This window comes from Vicia villosa, unplaced genomic scaffold, assembly GCF_029867415.1.
Source record: "Vicia villosa cultivar HV-30 ecotype Madison, WI unplaced genomic scaffold, Vvil1.0 ctg.000673F_1_1, whole genome shotgun sequence".
NCBI classification, from domain to species: domain Eukaryota; kingdom Viridiplantae; phylum Streptophyta; class Magnoliopsida; order Fabales; family Fabaceae; genus Vicia; species Vicia villosa.
In genome coordinates, this window is record NW_026705299.1 from 733,281 (window position 1) to 746,725 (window position 13,445).

Sequence of the window (13,445 nt, forward strand, 5' to 3'; positions counted from 1 at the left end):
TCCACCACTATATATTTTTCTTGTAAAAGCATTTGCCTTCATAATATTTGCTCAAGATAATGAAATTTTGGAACTTAAAAAAGCCTTTGAAAAACTCTCAATGATGGATTGCAAGTGCAGAAAAAATATTTTCAATGTTTGGAACTGATATTTTCTAACTTGGGGAAGATAGCTCGTTAAAAGTTAATTGTATGCAGTCCATATAACTTTAATATAATGAGCACAAAATATATCCAACATGATCTGGATTAGAGCAAAGATGTGTTTTTCTCCAAGAACAACAACTACTATGATAACATTGCATTTGTTGTAATAATGTAATTTAATATTATGTGTAAACAATGTAATGTTAAAAAAAAACTTATACATCTTTTACCTCGGTTTTTGTCAGAAACCGAGGGTATTATTTTGGCGTGATAATTGGGAATATTGATCACCGTCCTTAAACAAATATGTGTCGTCCATTTCATGAGTATCAATGCTGGAGACACTCCCATTAATGATCCGAGTGAAACCTAACGAACATCTATTATAAAAGCATTCTAAATATCAATAATTGTTAATGAAACATATAACATGAAAACTTTGAAGCATAAAAAACTCGGTAAAATTCTCTACGATGGATTGCAAGAGCAGAAAATAAATTGTGTTTAAGGTTTGTGTTATTCAATAATCAATTTTTTTACGGTGTTCATCAATAATCATATATTCATTAATTTAACTAACCCTTTTCTTGTTTTACATCAGAAACAAATTAATACAAAAGGGACCTGGAATATATTGCATCAAACTTTTTATCTTCCACGACATTTCAATGAAACGAGGATCCAACATTTGATCTTCACCAACAGTGATGACGATGAATCAGATTCAAAAAATTTTATATATATTTACAAAAATATTATCCGTAAACAATGTAATATTATGGGTAAACAATTAATTTATAAATATTATGTAGTTTGTAACGAATTTAAAAAAATATAGCAATCTTACCCCTAAGTGTAATTAATAAATCGAGAGATTTGATGCGTTAGTTTTAAAAATATTACAAGTGCAGAAGTTGGGGTTCGAACTCATGTGCATAAGCATTTTCACCTTGCTTCTTTAGCCGAGGTTAAATGCATTTCGCGTCCGAGGTGAAATGTATTTTTTGTAGTTAGACCTACGAGGTGATAATACGTTAGACCTTCATTGAAGGATCCTTGCCTTCCTATGAGACGATAATACACTAGACCTACATTGAAAGATCCTTGTCGTTCGACGAGGCAATAATACGTTGGACCTTCACAATAGGATCCTTGTCGCCCTTATGGGTAATACAAATATTGGATCTCTAATAAAAGATCGTCACACTTTATCAAGTAACTCACTATTGGCCTTCTTGCTAAAGTATACTAAACTTGCCTACACAAGGCTTTGGGGACTTTCCCCATGAGGGAAATCAAGGAAACATAAGGAAATACACCTCAAAATTAATTGAATTCACAAAAAAAGAAATCCGAATGAAATCAGGGAAATTCGCATATGATCCGAACAATTTTATTAATAAAGATCGAGAAGGGGACTCATATTTACGAGTCTTGCTTAAGGGACTTAACTTTGAATCTCACGTGAGGGACTCAACTTAAAGTCCCTGCATTAGGAACTCAACTTATAGTCTTGCCTAACTCAATTTAGAGTCTCCTGAGGGACTTAACTTAAAGTCTCGCCTGAGGGACTCAACTTAAAGTTTCGCATGACAGACTCGACTTAAAGTATCGCCTGAGGAACTCAACTTAAAGTCTCGTCCAAGGGATTCAAAAGTATCGCCCGAGGGACTTAACTTAAAGTCCCGTATGAGAGACTTAACTTAATGTTTCGTCTAAGGGACTGACATTTACAAGTATTGCTTGAGAGACTCGCCCCGAATTTAATCTGAAAGCTATTTTGGGTTAATCCAAATATAATTTTTGTCTTCTCCATGATCTAAGGAAGAATAACTCTCTTCCTCTCCACGTTTTTGATGGAGGAGTTGAGGCAACCACTTTATAGCCCAAGTTTAAGGAGCCTCTATAAATACCTCAGCCTTAGGGTTGAGAAGGATCTTCAATTTACCCAAAAAACACATATACAAAGTTTCTCACCACTCTGCACGAGGTGACCCTAAATACTTCCAAATACCCTATAACATCATATACAATGATATAAAAGGGCTACACTCATTGTACTTTTTTAGCGATTACAAATGGCTAAACAACAATTAAAAAATCATACCATCAAAATAATTAAGGTGTGTGAAACTTCAATAAACATATGATATTACAAATTATTTAATTAAAAGAACTAACTTACTATCATGGAAGGCGATAAATGATTGATGATCAAATGAAAAGAATATAATTAAATGAAGGGAAAAAATGTAAAGAAAAAATGAGGTGATTGAAGATTATTTCGAGATAAATAGAATTATCTCTTCTTCATGGTGACAAATAGACTTTTATAGCAGGTTGAAAAGCATGGTTGAGCATAAGAAAAGAGAAAAATTACTAAGAGAAAATTTTATTTTATAATATTGATTCGAATGATAAGATGATTGTTACAATAAGTACATGATACACCTTATATAGTGATCATAATCTACTAACAAATTTTAACTAACTTTAACAAAACTAACTAATTCATAACTACCTATAATCAAATATAACAACAAACACAACTTCTATAACAATTGTGATTCATTTGTTACAAATTTTAATTGATTTCTTAATTGTATCCCTTAAATAACACATAGAATAAGTAATAAGATTTGAAAGATAAAACTCATGTAAATACACTTTAAAATGATTAAGTTAAATTAAAGGAGATAGAATCATAGAATCATTATAATAAACTACCAATGAAAAAAAAAAATGGATCTCTTTTTGTTGAATCGTTGATAATTAACTTGCTAATCAGTAGAAGAAGTACAATAAACATTAACTATCTGCTCCTTTGTCGCTGTCACCATTATAAGCACATTTGCTTTCGTTTTCTACGTGTGGGACCACCTACACATGGCAATCAACAATTGGTCAGTTTTCTCATCCATGTATTTTATCTCCTCCAAAAATCACCAAAAATAAATATCTTTTTCAGGTAAACTGCATGGTCATGTTTAATGTTTATAATAACCAATAAATTTACATTGAAATTGATTTTTTTTAATAGACCAAAAGTTGAGTTTAATGAAAATATTGTATGATCAATTAATCATAAATTATTGTAAATATAAACCTTTAGAATATTATCACAATGAAAAAAATATTAAAATCGTAAAAATTTATAATTTATTTTATAAATTTAAAATTTTTAATTGAATTAGATAGGTGTATGTCGTGATTCATAGTTTAATAATAATTAGAGAAATTATATTTTTATAATGTACTATATTAATGCAAATAAATTATTGATGTTTAAAAATTAATAATTCTAAAAAATAATTTGAAGTTTTTTGTGTAAAAATATTATGAAAAAAATTAATTTTGTATCCAAAAGAAAAATTAAGTGGACAAGAAAAATAATAATGTGAAAAGATCAAAACATGGCAATACTTCGATACCTGATCTTGTGATGAATTGAACGGTTGAGATATTCTCCTCCGCGTTCTTCTCGTTGTTGAACCAATCAAATCTGTGGAAAGGAAAGGCTCAAAAATGGTCAATAAAGTGAACCTTCTCAAAATATAAAAGCATAGTCGGTCTAATAATATCATACGTTAGATATTTTTTCTTGCTAAAAAATATATTAAAAAACTGAGATATTTTCAAAATGCTACTTTTCAAAAAAAAAAACATTACTACCATCATTTAATCAGCCATAAATTAAAATATTTATTGAAATAACATTAAAAATATTAATTAAGAGGTTGAAACATAAAAAAAAGGTCAATATAATGGAGTAATATATTAAATAATATTTATATTAATTATTGATTAAAAAATGAAAATCAAACATTTTTAATGTAAACAATTGTGATTAACCATTGTAATTTGTTTTCACTTTATCAATTTATCAATGTATATGAATTAAGTTCTTGAACAAAACTATTTTTATATTGTTGAGTGCACATCAATCAAACTCTCTATATATTTAAATTATAGCATATAATTAAAAAATGCAAAAAATATTGTAACACACAAATATTTCTTTTATGAATTATAGAGTTAGATTCTCTCCATAAAACTTATAAAATTCTATAATTAACATATATATATATATATATATATATATATATATATATATATATATATATATATATATATATATATATATATATATATATATATATAATATATTTTTTATATTAAAAGATCGCCAATATAAAAAATTAAATATATTTTTTAATTAATATTATTATAATATACAAATATCTAACGCATAAGTTGTCCATTGTACGTGTTGTTTGGTTTAGGCACTAAAAAACAACGTCAGCCCACCGCCAGTCATAATTCCTTCCTTCAACACTTTGCAAAAAATAAAATAATGTGCAACCAAACGCTGCCTTAATAACAAAACCGATCATTGACAAGTGGTGGTTGCTAAAATGCGCGGGGTGAAGGATAAGGAGAATATATAGATGAAATATGAAACGATGCTATACCTGAGGAGGGTGCATGGTATTTTCTGGTGCGGCTTCGGTTGTGAGGTTTCAAATCAAGCGTTGATTCAGAACTATCTGGAAGGTGGCGATCGAGTCTGAGAATTGGACGGTTGTGATTTGAAGAAGAGGTTTTGTTCTGGAACATTGAACGGACGAAAGAAGCTTCCATTGTGTTGAGGTAGTTAACGTGTTTTTCGTCAGTCCAAAACGACGTCGTAGAAGAGTCCATAGCAGGATTTAGAAGAGAATTGGAGTAGAGAGTAGAAGATGAAGATGGTGTTAGAATTTAGAAGAGGCTGGGATTGGGAATTTAACGAGGGTTGTTAAAGGTTCGGTTTAATGTGTGATGTATGAAATAAATATCTTAGGGGGAAAAGTGAGAAATATCTAGGAGGCTTGAAGGAAAGTAAGGAAACTGCTGTACTCGCTTTATAGGTTCGACACTTGTGTGTCTTTTCTGCCTATATATAAATATCATACTATATTTTTATTATTTATATTTATTTATTAATAGAGTGATGTAATTTATTACCTAAGAAAAGGGTGATGTAATGTTATATGAAAATAAAATATCTCACCTACAAGTTTACTGATAAATTTGGTTTAACCAAAGTCAACAAACTATAGACAAATGTTTAAATGAGAGTTATTGTGGAGAGTTTGAATAAATATGTGAGTTGTCTTGTACATTTGATGATGAATTTTGAAAATATCTCGGAATTGGATTAGTGTTTTATGGTTGAAATTGAATAAAAAGTATTTGAAAAATATTTTGCTTATACTAGTTTATAACACCGTAGCTTATTTACACGGTACATTATTTTAAAAATGACTCCGATTTAAATTTTATTGCATAGATAATAATAAAATATATATATATATATATATATATATATATATATATATATATATATATATATTAATGAGACTATTAATTTCTCTCTCTTGATGAATCCAATGGTTGATATTTTTTCCTCTCATCTCTCATTAAAAAAATGCTCTCACTTGATATGCTCCATATATATATATATATATATATATATATATATATATATATATATATATATATATATATATATATATATATATATATATATATATATATGTTCCATATTTATATACAATGCACTCCCTTCGGTTATTATTATCAAGGAAAAAAAATTAGGTTCATTGAGTAATGAATATATCTAGTCTACATAAAAGATTAGATATATTTATTATTCAATAAATTTAAAAATAATATTTATTTATAATAATAATTAGAGGGAGTATATGTTAAAAGTAGGTGAATATTTTGTGATCTGATTTGCATAGAAAATAAATAAGAGTAACAAAATGACAATTGAATTTAAAGATGGTTAGAAAAAAAAGTTGTGATATAAAAACAGAAATGAAAATGATTGGGATGGTAAATGACTTAATTAAGATGTAAAGTTCATATAAAGTAAATTAATTTTAAAAATGATGATTTGAAAGATAATATTTTAAAAAATTTAAAGGAATTCAAAAGAATGTGGAAGATGTGGTTAAAATTTTAGAAAGCTTGAGTCATGTTTTTTTTTCTTCTGAAATTGACATGAATTTAAGTATCCGTCAATTTTTTTCCGTAACAACTCTTATTTATATGAAAAGGGAATTATGTAGTTGTCACTTCACTGACAGACCACTATTTTGACAGTCATTTTGCTTAGTTATTCTTATCATATTTGTATTGGAAATCGCATGTGCTCTAATTCATTGCTTGATATTCAACTTAATTTGCGTTTGTTGCTTGACATTATTTTGAATTTAAGTATAGATGTATCATGTGCTAGAAATATCCATTCTTTTACCTACTCATACTAATAGGATGTACGGTGAAGTTCATTGTTTCTTATAATTATGTCTCATAAGCCATCTTCTATACCAGTTTCATTATTGATGTTGAATTCTTCTGTGTTTTCTTTATGAATCTGTTGACTTACAGCCCTTGTTAGCAAGACTGGAAGTTTACCAATTGTTAGCTGGGATTTTGATAGAGGCAAAATCAAGCTAAGTAGCACAGGGGATATGCAAATGAGGTCGACTGCTTGTGATCATGTTGACCGAAAGATGAGACATGTTGACAGAAAGGACGAAGCAATGAAAGCAGCGTGTACGAAGTGGGAAGTTACTACGAAACAAATGTGGAATGGCGACTGTTTGTAGCTAAGTCCAGGAACGTAGGAACATGGAGAAGCAGTTGGAAAGTTAACACATACGTGGCACACATAGAGAACGAGTCTGCCACAGAACGGTTACTTATTTGTATTATAAATAAAGCTTTGTAATTAGATTTTAGGGTGTTCAAACTTCCTCAAAACTCAGAGTACCCAAGCGAAGAGCGAAATGAGTATGTAGAGTGTAATGTATGTTTGATCACCACGTCTTTTTCAATTAATGTCATGTCATTTACTTCTTTTACGTTGTCTTAATTTCATTTCTAGTTCTTTTTTCAATCAAAGTTTCGCTTTAAATAGTCTTGCAATTACTTTCCAAAAACGCAAAGGGATTTTGCACTGCGTCGAAATTATCCAGACATTGGTTATTTTTGTAAACACTTGAAGAATTTAAGCAATGTGTCCTGAGATTCACTTGTCGATTTTTAAATTATTCCCCCCCCCCTCAATTTTTTAAATTATTTCCACTTTGTTCTGTTCGAGAATTAGAATTGAGTAAAGAAGCGGATGATGGTGGATCATATTGGGGGTGGTGGTGCAAGGTTAGCACTCCAACGCTCAAGTCAGTATGTGAGGAAGAAGAGTGAAGTGAAGTTGAATTTGAAACTTACTACCTTGATTTGGCGCCATCTATATATAGATAGAGGAAAATAAAAAATTTGTCATTTGTTAGGAGTGAATTACTAAGCACCATTGGATGTATTTGCAGTTGAGATCCTTCGTGATCTCTAGGTTAATAATCCTCATGTACTGAGAAGGTCCGGGAAGGAATGTGGCTCCTCCGGGGTGGTCGGACGGGATCGATATGATTGGCCCATAATAGTTTCCCCAAAACCCCTTGGCCATGCGCAACAATGTGAGGGTTTTGTTATTTTAGCCTCAAATTTCAATCACTCCTTCAATTACCTTCGAAAGGACGACTGAGAAATATTTCAGTTTCTTTGGGATTTGTCCATTTATTGACCCATGCTCCAAAACATATTTTCGGAAGTATCATCATTACGATTCTTGGAACTAAAACTCTTTAGTAATTTATGCGAGTGATTTGACATGTTTAGCGGAGTCTTTTCGCATTTTAGATCATAACCTTTTGAGGGGATAGTGCTACTCCTTGAGTTATTCCTCAGTTTGGCAACAACCTTCTTCTTTGACATTTTACTTTCTTTGCATCTGAAAAATTAGTGCATCATGCGCAAGAATTCACAGAAAAGTACTCACAAGTCCCAGAAGAATATTCCATCTTCTTGAATGAACTATGTTTATTCTTTCATTGCTTCTTCTTTCACTAGAGTGGGCTGTCACATCCCGTAAATCTAGATTAATTATTTAATTAATTTAGCGTGAATATGTTAGTCCTTATGAAGTATTTGATGTTTTGATTATTTATGTGATGCTCAGGTGTGTTATGAGAATTATTGAGAATTAAGAGTATTTTAGAATACTCTTAGAATAATTAATTAGGATTATTTTAATTAGTAAAATAAAATAAATATTGTGTGAAGGAATAAGGGAGAGTAAAATAGAAAAACCATAGAAAGGGTCCAAGGGTTAAGTGAAATGAAAGAGAATTGAAATTGAAGAAGCACTCATTCTGTACGATTGCTTTTGGAAGAGAGGCAGAGCAAAACAGGGCTAGGGCACAAAGAGGCAAAGAGGAATTGTAGAACACAAAGATAATTTGATAGCAAGCTCTAAATTAAGGTAAGGGGAGTTTATCCTTATTATTATATTTGGCTTAAGTGTTAGATAATTGTAGGATTAATTTTGGGGTTTATGGGTTATGATGAATATATGATGTGATGAATATTAATGAAATAGAAGTATTGATTTTGTAATAGAATGATGCCATGAGTTAGAATATGTTGGATTGTGCTTATATGATGAAATTTTGGGTTTTAAATGATGTTTTAGGACTTGTAATGTGCCGGAATTGCAACATTGAGGGTCTTAGTTATGTAGGAAATCGCAACAGGAAAACCCTGTTCACGCAGATTCGTCGGGCGAATATTCCCAGTCATCAGGAGAGTGGAGGAAGAGGCGACTGACATGGTTCGCTCGTGTGTTGGTCGGGCGAGCCTCAGGCGAACGCGTGTTCGTCGGGCGAAAGAACTCGATGTGCGAGAGGCTTAGATAAAATTGAGATGTTGGCTACTAAATTGATTCACCGGGGGAATGAGGATGGTTGCGGGGGTGAATGTTGCCTGAATCAGAAAATTTTGTAAAATTCATAACTTGAGTTTTAGGATTTCGATCGACGTGTCGTTTGAAGCGTTGCGAAGCTAGGGTAATATTCTATAACTTAGTAAAATTAAATGAACCATAGGACTTAGGGCTGGACAAAATATTTGGAACCGGCCCAAACTGTCCAACCCCTCTGGCCCGCACGTTTCCGGTTCGGGTGAACCGGTTTTTTGGGTTGCCGGATTAGTAAATGCTGGTTTTACATGGGTTTATGTGGGTCGGTTCGGATGGTTGGTTTAGGCCCTTAGAAAGCCGAATCCGACCGGCCCAATAATTTTAATATGCGTTATTATTTGATTACTGGGCTGGACTTGTGGCAAAACGATTAACCTGAGAATGAAACAAATGGAGTTTTCTACGGTTTCATATAAAAAAATTCAAGAACACAAAATGCGGTGCCGTTCATCTTCAAGCTCTTGTCGCCGCTGCATCACCACCACAACTCCATCGATTCAGATCATGGCTTCTCCCACGTCGTTGCTCTCTTTTTCTTTCTTCTATTTTTTCTTTCTCTCTCTATCTAACAACTTAAATGGTGAATCTTTGTTCTAGAATGAAGATGTATTTATTCTAAAAGAATATTCTTCAATTGTTGCGTTTTTATTTGAAGTATGAAACTCTAGAATCTTTTGTTGGTTTGGAACATGAAGAAAGATTCATTGTTTAGCTTCAGAGGTGAAAAGACACACATTTGTTTTACCTACATTGTTGTTTTTCAGAGGCAACTATATCTTAAAATATTTTTAATTATTTACCTTGTCATGGTTTGGCTGGTTTTTCAAAAAATGTTGGACATTGTTGTTAATAAAACAATGATATTCTATTCTGATTTGTATATAAGAATCTTAATTTTGTTGTTTTTTTTTTTCAGAACAACTTCAAGCTTCACCATGTTGAATTAATCGATTGAACCCACCCGATTATCCGTTACAACCGATTAAACCGAAACCGACTAAACCGAGAGAGAATTCAGTCGAAAATGGGCTTATGGATTCCAACCGTGGGCTTGTTTGGATTGAGGTTTTGGGCCTGATTTCCGACCCAAACCGACCGATGTCCAGCCCTAATAGGACTCAAATTTTAAGGAGTTATATTGTGATTATACTTAGTGAGTATACACTAAAAAGCGTGGTTTCTATCGTGAATTGAGTTAACTATGATTTGTTGTGAATTGATGTATGTTTTTATGATGATCTTGATGATATGATGTGCGTATTATGAAGCATATGATGAGGTATAATTAATATGATGAATGATGATGTGTTTTAACTAGTAGTGGTCGTATTATTATGTGTTGATTACGCCATCATGCATTCATAGCATCTGTCAGACAAGTAGTCTAGTGAAGTTTTGTAGGATGATGATCCAAGGAATTGCGTAGGACGGTCTGGTCCAGTGATGGCCTCAATCCCACAATGTAGATTGAGTGCAAATTGTGACGTGTTCCGGTTCCAAGCGGGAATCGATCTTATTGGTGGGGATCTTTGGAGAATAATGATGATTAAGTACTCACTAATGTTTTAGTACCACATGTATGGGTTTATTGATGTTGCATCTCATTGTTTGTGGCATTGCCTAATATTTGAACTAAGTGATGTGTTTGAATTGATCCGTGATTTGTGGTGATTTGATGTGGAATACTAGTAATTGTTGTTATGCTGTAGTGGTAGTAGATGATGTTATGTTATTGTTGTTTCCATGCCATAACTACTATATCTATTACTTATGCTTTTTATAATGATTGTGATTTAATCACCTTTTCTACTTGAAAATGCTGCCTCAAAACATGGGTAACTTGTAGGTGATAAAGATTAATGCAGGAAGCTTAGGAGGTAGCTTCGGAGTGCACTTATTTAGTTTCCGTTGAATCTAGTGGATCTTGCTCTGATATGTAACGTCGGGGTTGGGATCGTTTGATTGCAAAACTTGAGTACTTTTGTTATTTCGAGGAATTTTGTATTTCTTTCATGAATTTCGTTTTAGACCATGATGTTATAACACATGAAGTATGATGAACCTATTGATGTTGAACTACCTTTCATGGTATTGGAATTATTTTTATAGATATGTTTTGAGACTTTTGTTTTCCACTGTGAAGTTTAAAATGTCTTGATTTATAATGTCAAAGGTGTTATGAATATCCTTAGGTGTTTTGCAACCCGTGTTACGGAGCAGGGCTATTTGTTAAATGGAGTTTATTATGAAGATGTGACACCCTTGTGGTTATTTGTTTTGTTTTTTGTTGTAAAAATACACATGAAAATATATGTGGGTTAGAAGGGTGTTACATGGGCGGTCTAGATGACGCCTTTACTGATGTTGGCCCACCTTCCTACTAAGGAAATATTGAGTCTCGGTGATGTTGAAATAATATGTGATAAGTTTAGAGATTGTGCCATTCCTTTTATGAATGCACTTTCTCTATCATGGGCCTTAGTCTTCCCTTTACTTCTTTTGAGATAGAGGTTTTGAAGCACCTAGAGATGGCTCATTCGTAACTTCATCCTACAAGTTGGGAACACGTGAAGGTATAACAGTAATGGTGTGGTTATTTGAATGTAAATTCTTCAACGGACCTTTTCTTTCATCTCTTTTAGTTTCGTCAGGGTTCGCCTGCTTGAACCCAAGGAACATGATTGATCTATTTGAAGTCGACCATACGCGGCTTCAGACTTATTCCTAAGCTTTAAAATTTTGAAGACCGGTTCTTCATGGTACCTCTTCTGAAGCGGAGTGGAGGGTAAGTCTGTTGAGTTGTTCCCTAAGTATTGAACTCAGGGTCACGTTTTGACAGGGAACAACATTTACGCATACAAGGAATAAGAACTTTCCAATGAGGGCTAGTACCAGAAAAACATTTAATGAATTTCATCAGCAGCCTAGGATACCTCGGAGGAGGTTGACAAGAAACGCTTGCAATGCCTTATCGACGTCTGGTTGTTAATAGAGGCCCGCTCTCAACAAGATAGAAGAGTTATTTTTGGTAAATTTCGTGAATTTGGGCTCTATTATTTTACTTTGCATGATCATAAAGTATTTTCTTTGACAATAATGGTATGCCGAAGATGATGACATGCAGGTTGAGTACCATCGGACTTGCATATTTAAGTGTTATCTATTGTTCTTGGTTGACACGTTCGTTTTTGTGGACAAAAGTGCTACCTATGTCGACGTGGTCTACCTTAAGTACTTAACTGACTTGACAATGATTCACAAATACAACTGGGGGGCTACCTGTTTGGTTTACATGCACTCTAAGTTGAGCGAGAGTTATCTATGGAAGACAAAGCAAATGATAGGAAGTTGCATGTTGCTTACGATAATTTATTGTTACTAATATTTTCATAATTCATTTTTTACACTTATTATTAATAATGTATCTGGAAAAAAATTTAGGGATGGACCATCTCTCACTTCTCTCGCATCACCGAGTTTGAGATTGTGTTTACTTACATAAAGGATTGGCCGCATGTTGTTGCATTTCTTCCGTAGAAGGAGAATAATGCAGTCGAGCCATTCAAAGTAATTCTTGATCGTCTTGTAACAGATGACATCTGCTTCTACCCATATAGTGGTCACCGAGAGACGCATCCATTTGACGTCATATCCTTATACTTCAGATGGCCAACATGTGGGTCAAGTATGATGTATCCTTATCTCCCCGAGCGAGTGATATAGCAAATTTCCTAACTACAGATTATTCTGAGACACCCCCTATGAGTCCGCTCCTCTCACCGTCTGTCGCAGAGATCTTGATTCGATACCTAACGATTTTGAGAGTCACCTGGTACTAAAGGAGTATCGTAGGGTACTAGCTCCTGTACAGTGGTTCTATGCATATGACTATATGATATGGTTCTATATTGTGTCATATCGTATCATGTCATAAGAGTCTTAGAAGACTGCCAAAATCATCTAATTATGAGGTACTTGAGGCTCAGGATGACCACACTAAGGATGTGATAACTCTTTGTCGGTGTGTTTGGGAGATGGGTAGAGCATCGATAAAGGAAGGACTCTTTGAGGATGGAAGTTCCCAGTTGGCACTCATGGCAAACATGGGTGCCAAGTTACGAAATATCACGCAGGGAGAAGGAGGAGAAGGCAGGGGGTTCGACAAACCCAGTAGTTTATGTTTGGATATGTTTTTTTTTTGTATTTTTGGACAAATATTATTTATGATGTTGAATTTTTGAATTAACGCATGACTGTTTACTTTCATTTAAATTTTGTGAAACTTGATTTTATTTTGATTTAACTTCAATATAAGCTGGCCTAAAAAAATTACAATGTTGGGACAATATGCTCTACTGAAATGATTCAAGAAGATTTCTGGATATGCATCTCCGAAAAACTCCCCTTACAATTAACACGCTTCTAATAACTTT

General features: G+C 32.9%; 1 protein-coding gene across 1 annotated transcript; it reads right to left on the minus strand.

Annotated features, from left to right (window-relative positions):
* Positions 1-2,615: 2,615 nt before the first annotated feature.
* LOC131630373 (uncharacterized) lies at positions 2,616-5,045 on the minus strand. Its single transcript, XM_058901161.1, has 3 exons — positions 4,619-5,045; positions 3,578-3,648; positions 2,616-3,026 (listed from the first exon to the last, which is right to left on the minus strand). The coding sequence occupies exons 1-3, from the start codon at positions 4,845-4,847 to the stop codon at positions 2,955-2,957; spliced, it is 372 nt and encodes a 123-aa protein (XP_058757144.1). The 5' UTR covers positions 4,848-5,045; the 3' UTR covers positions 2,616-2,954.
* Positions 5,046-13,445: the final 8,400 nt, after the last annotated feature.

Coding starts and splice junctions, on each gene's coding strand:
- LOC131630373 (XM_058901161.1), bottom strand. CDS start 4,847: ATGGACTCTTCTACGACGTCGTTTTGGACTGACGAAAAACACGTTAAC. Junction 3,649..4,618: donor ATACCATGCACCCTCCTCAG/GTATAGCATCGT, acceptor TCCTTTCCACAG/ATTTGATTGGTTCAACAACG. Junction 3,027..3,577: donor TCAATTCATCACAAGATCAG/GTATCGAAGTAT, acceptor TGCCATGTGTAG/GTGGTCCCACACGTAGAAAA.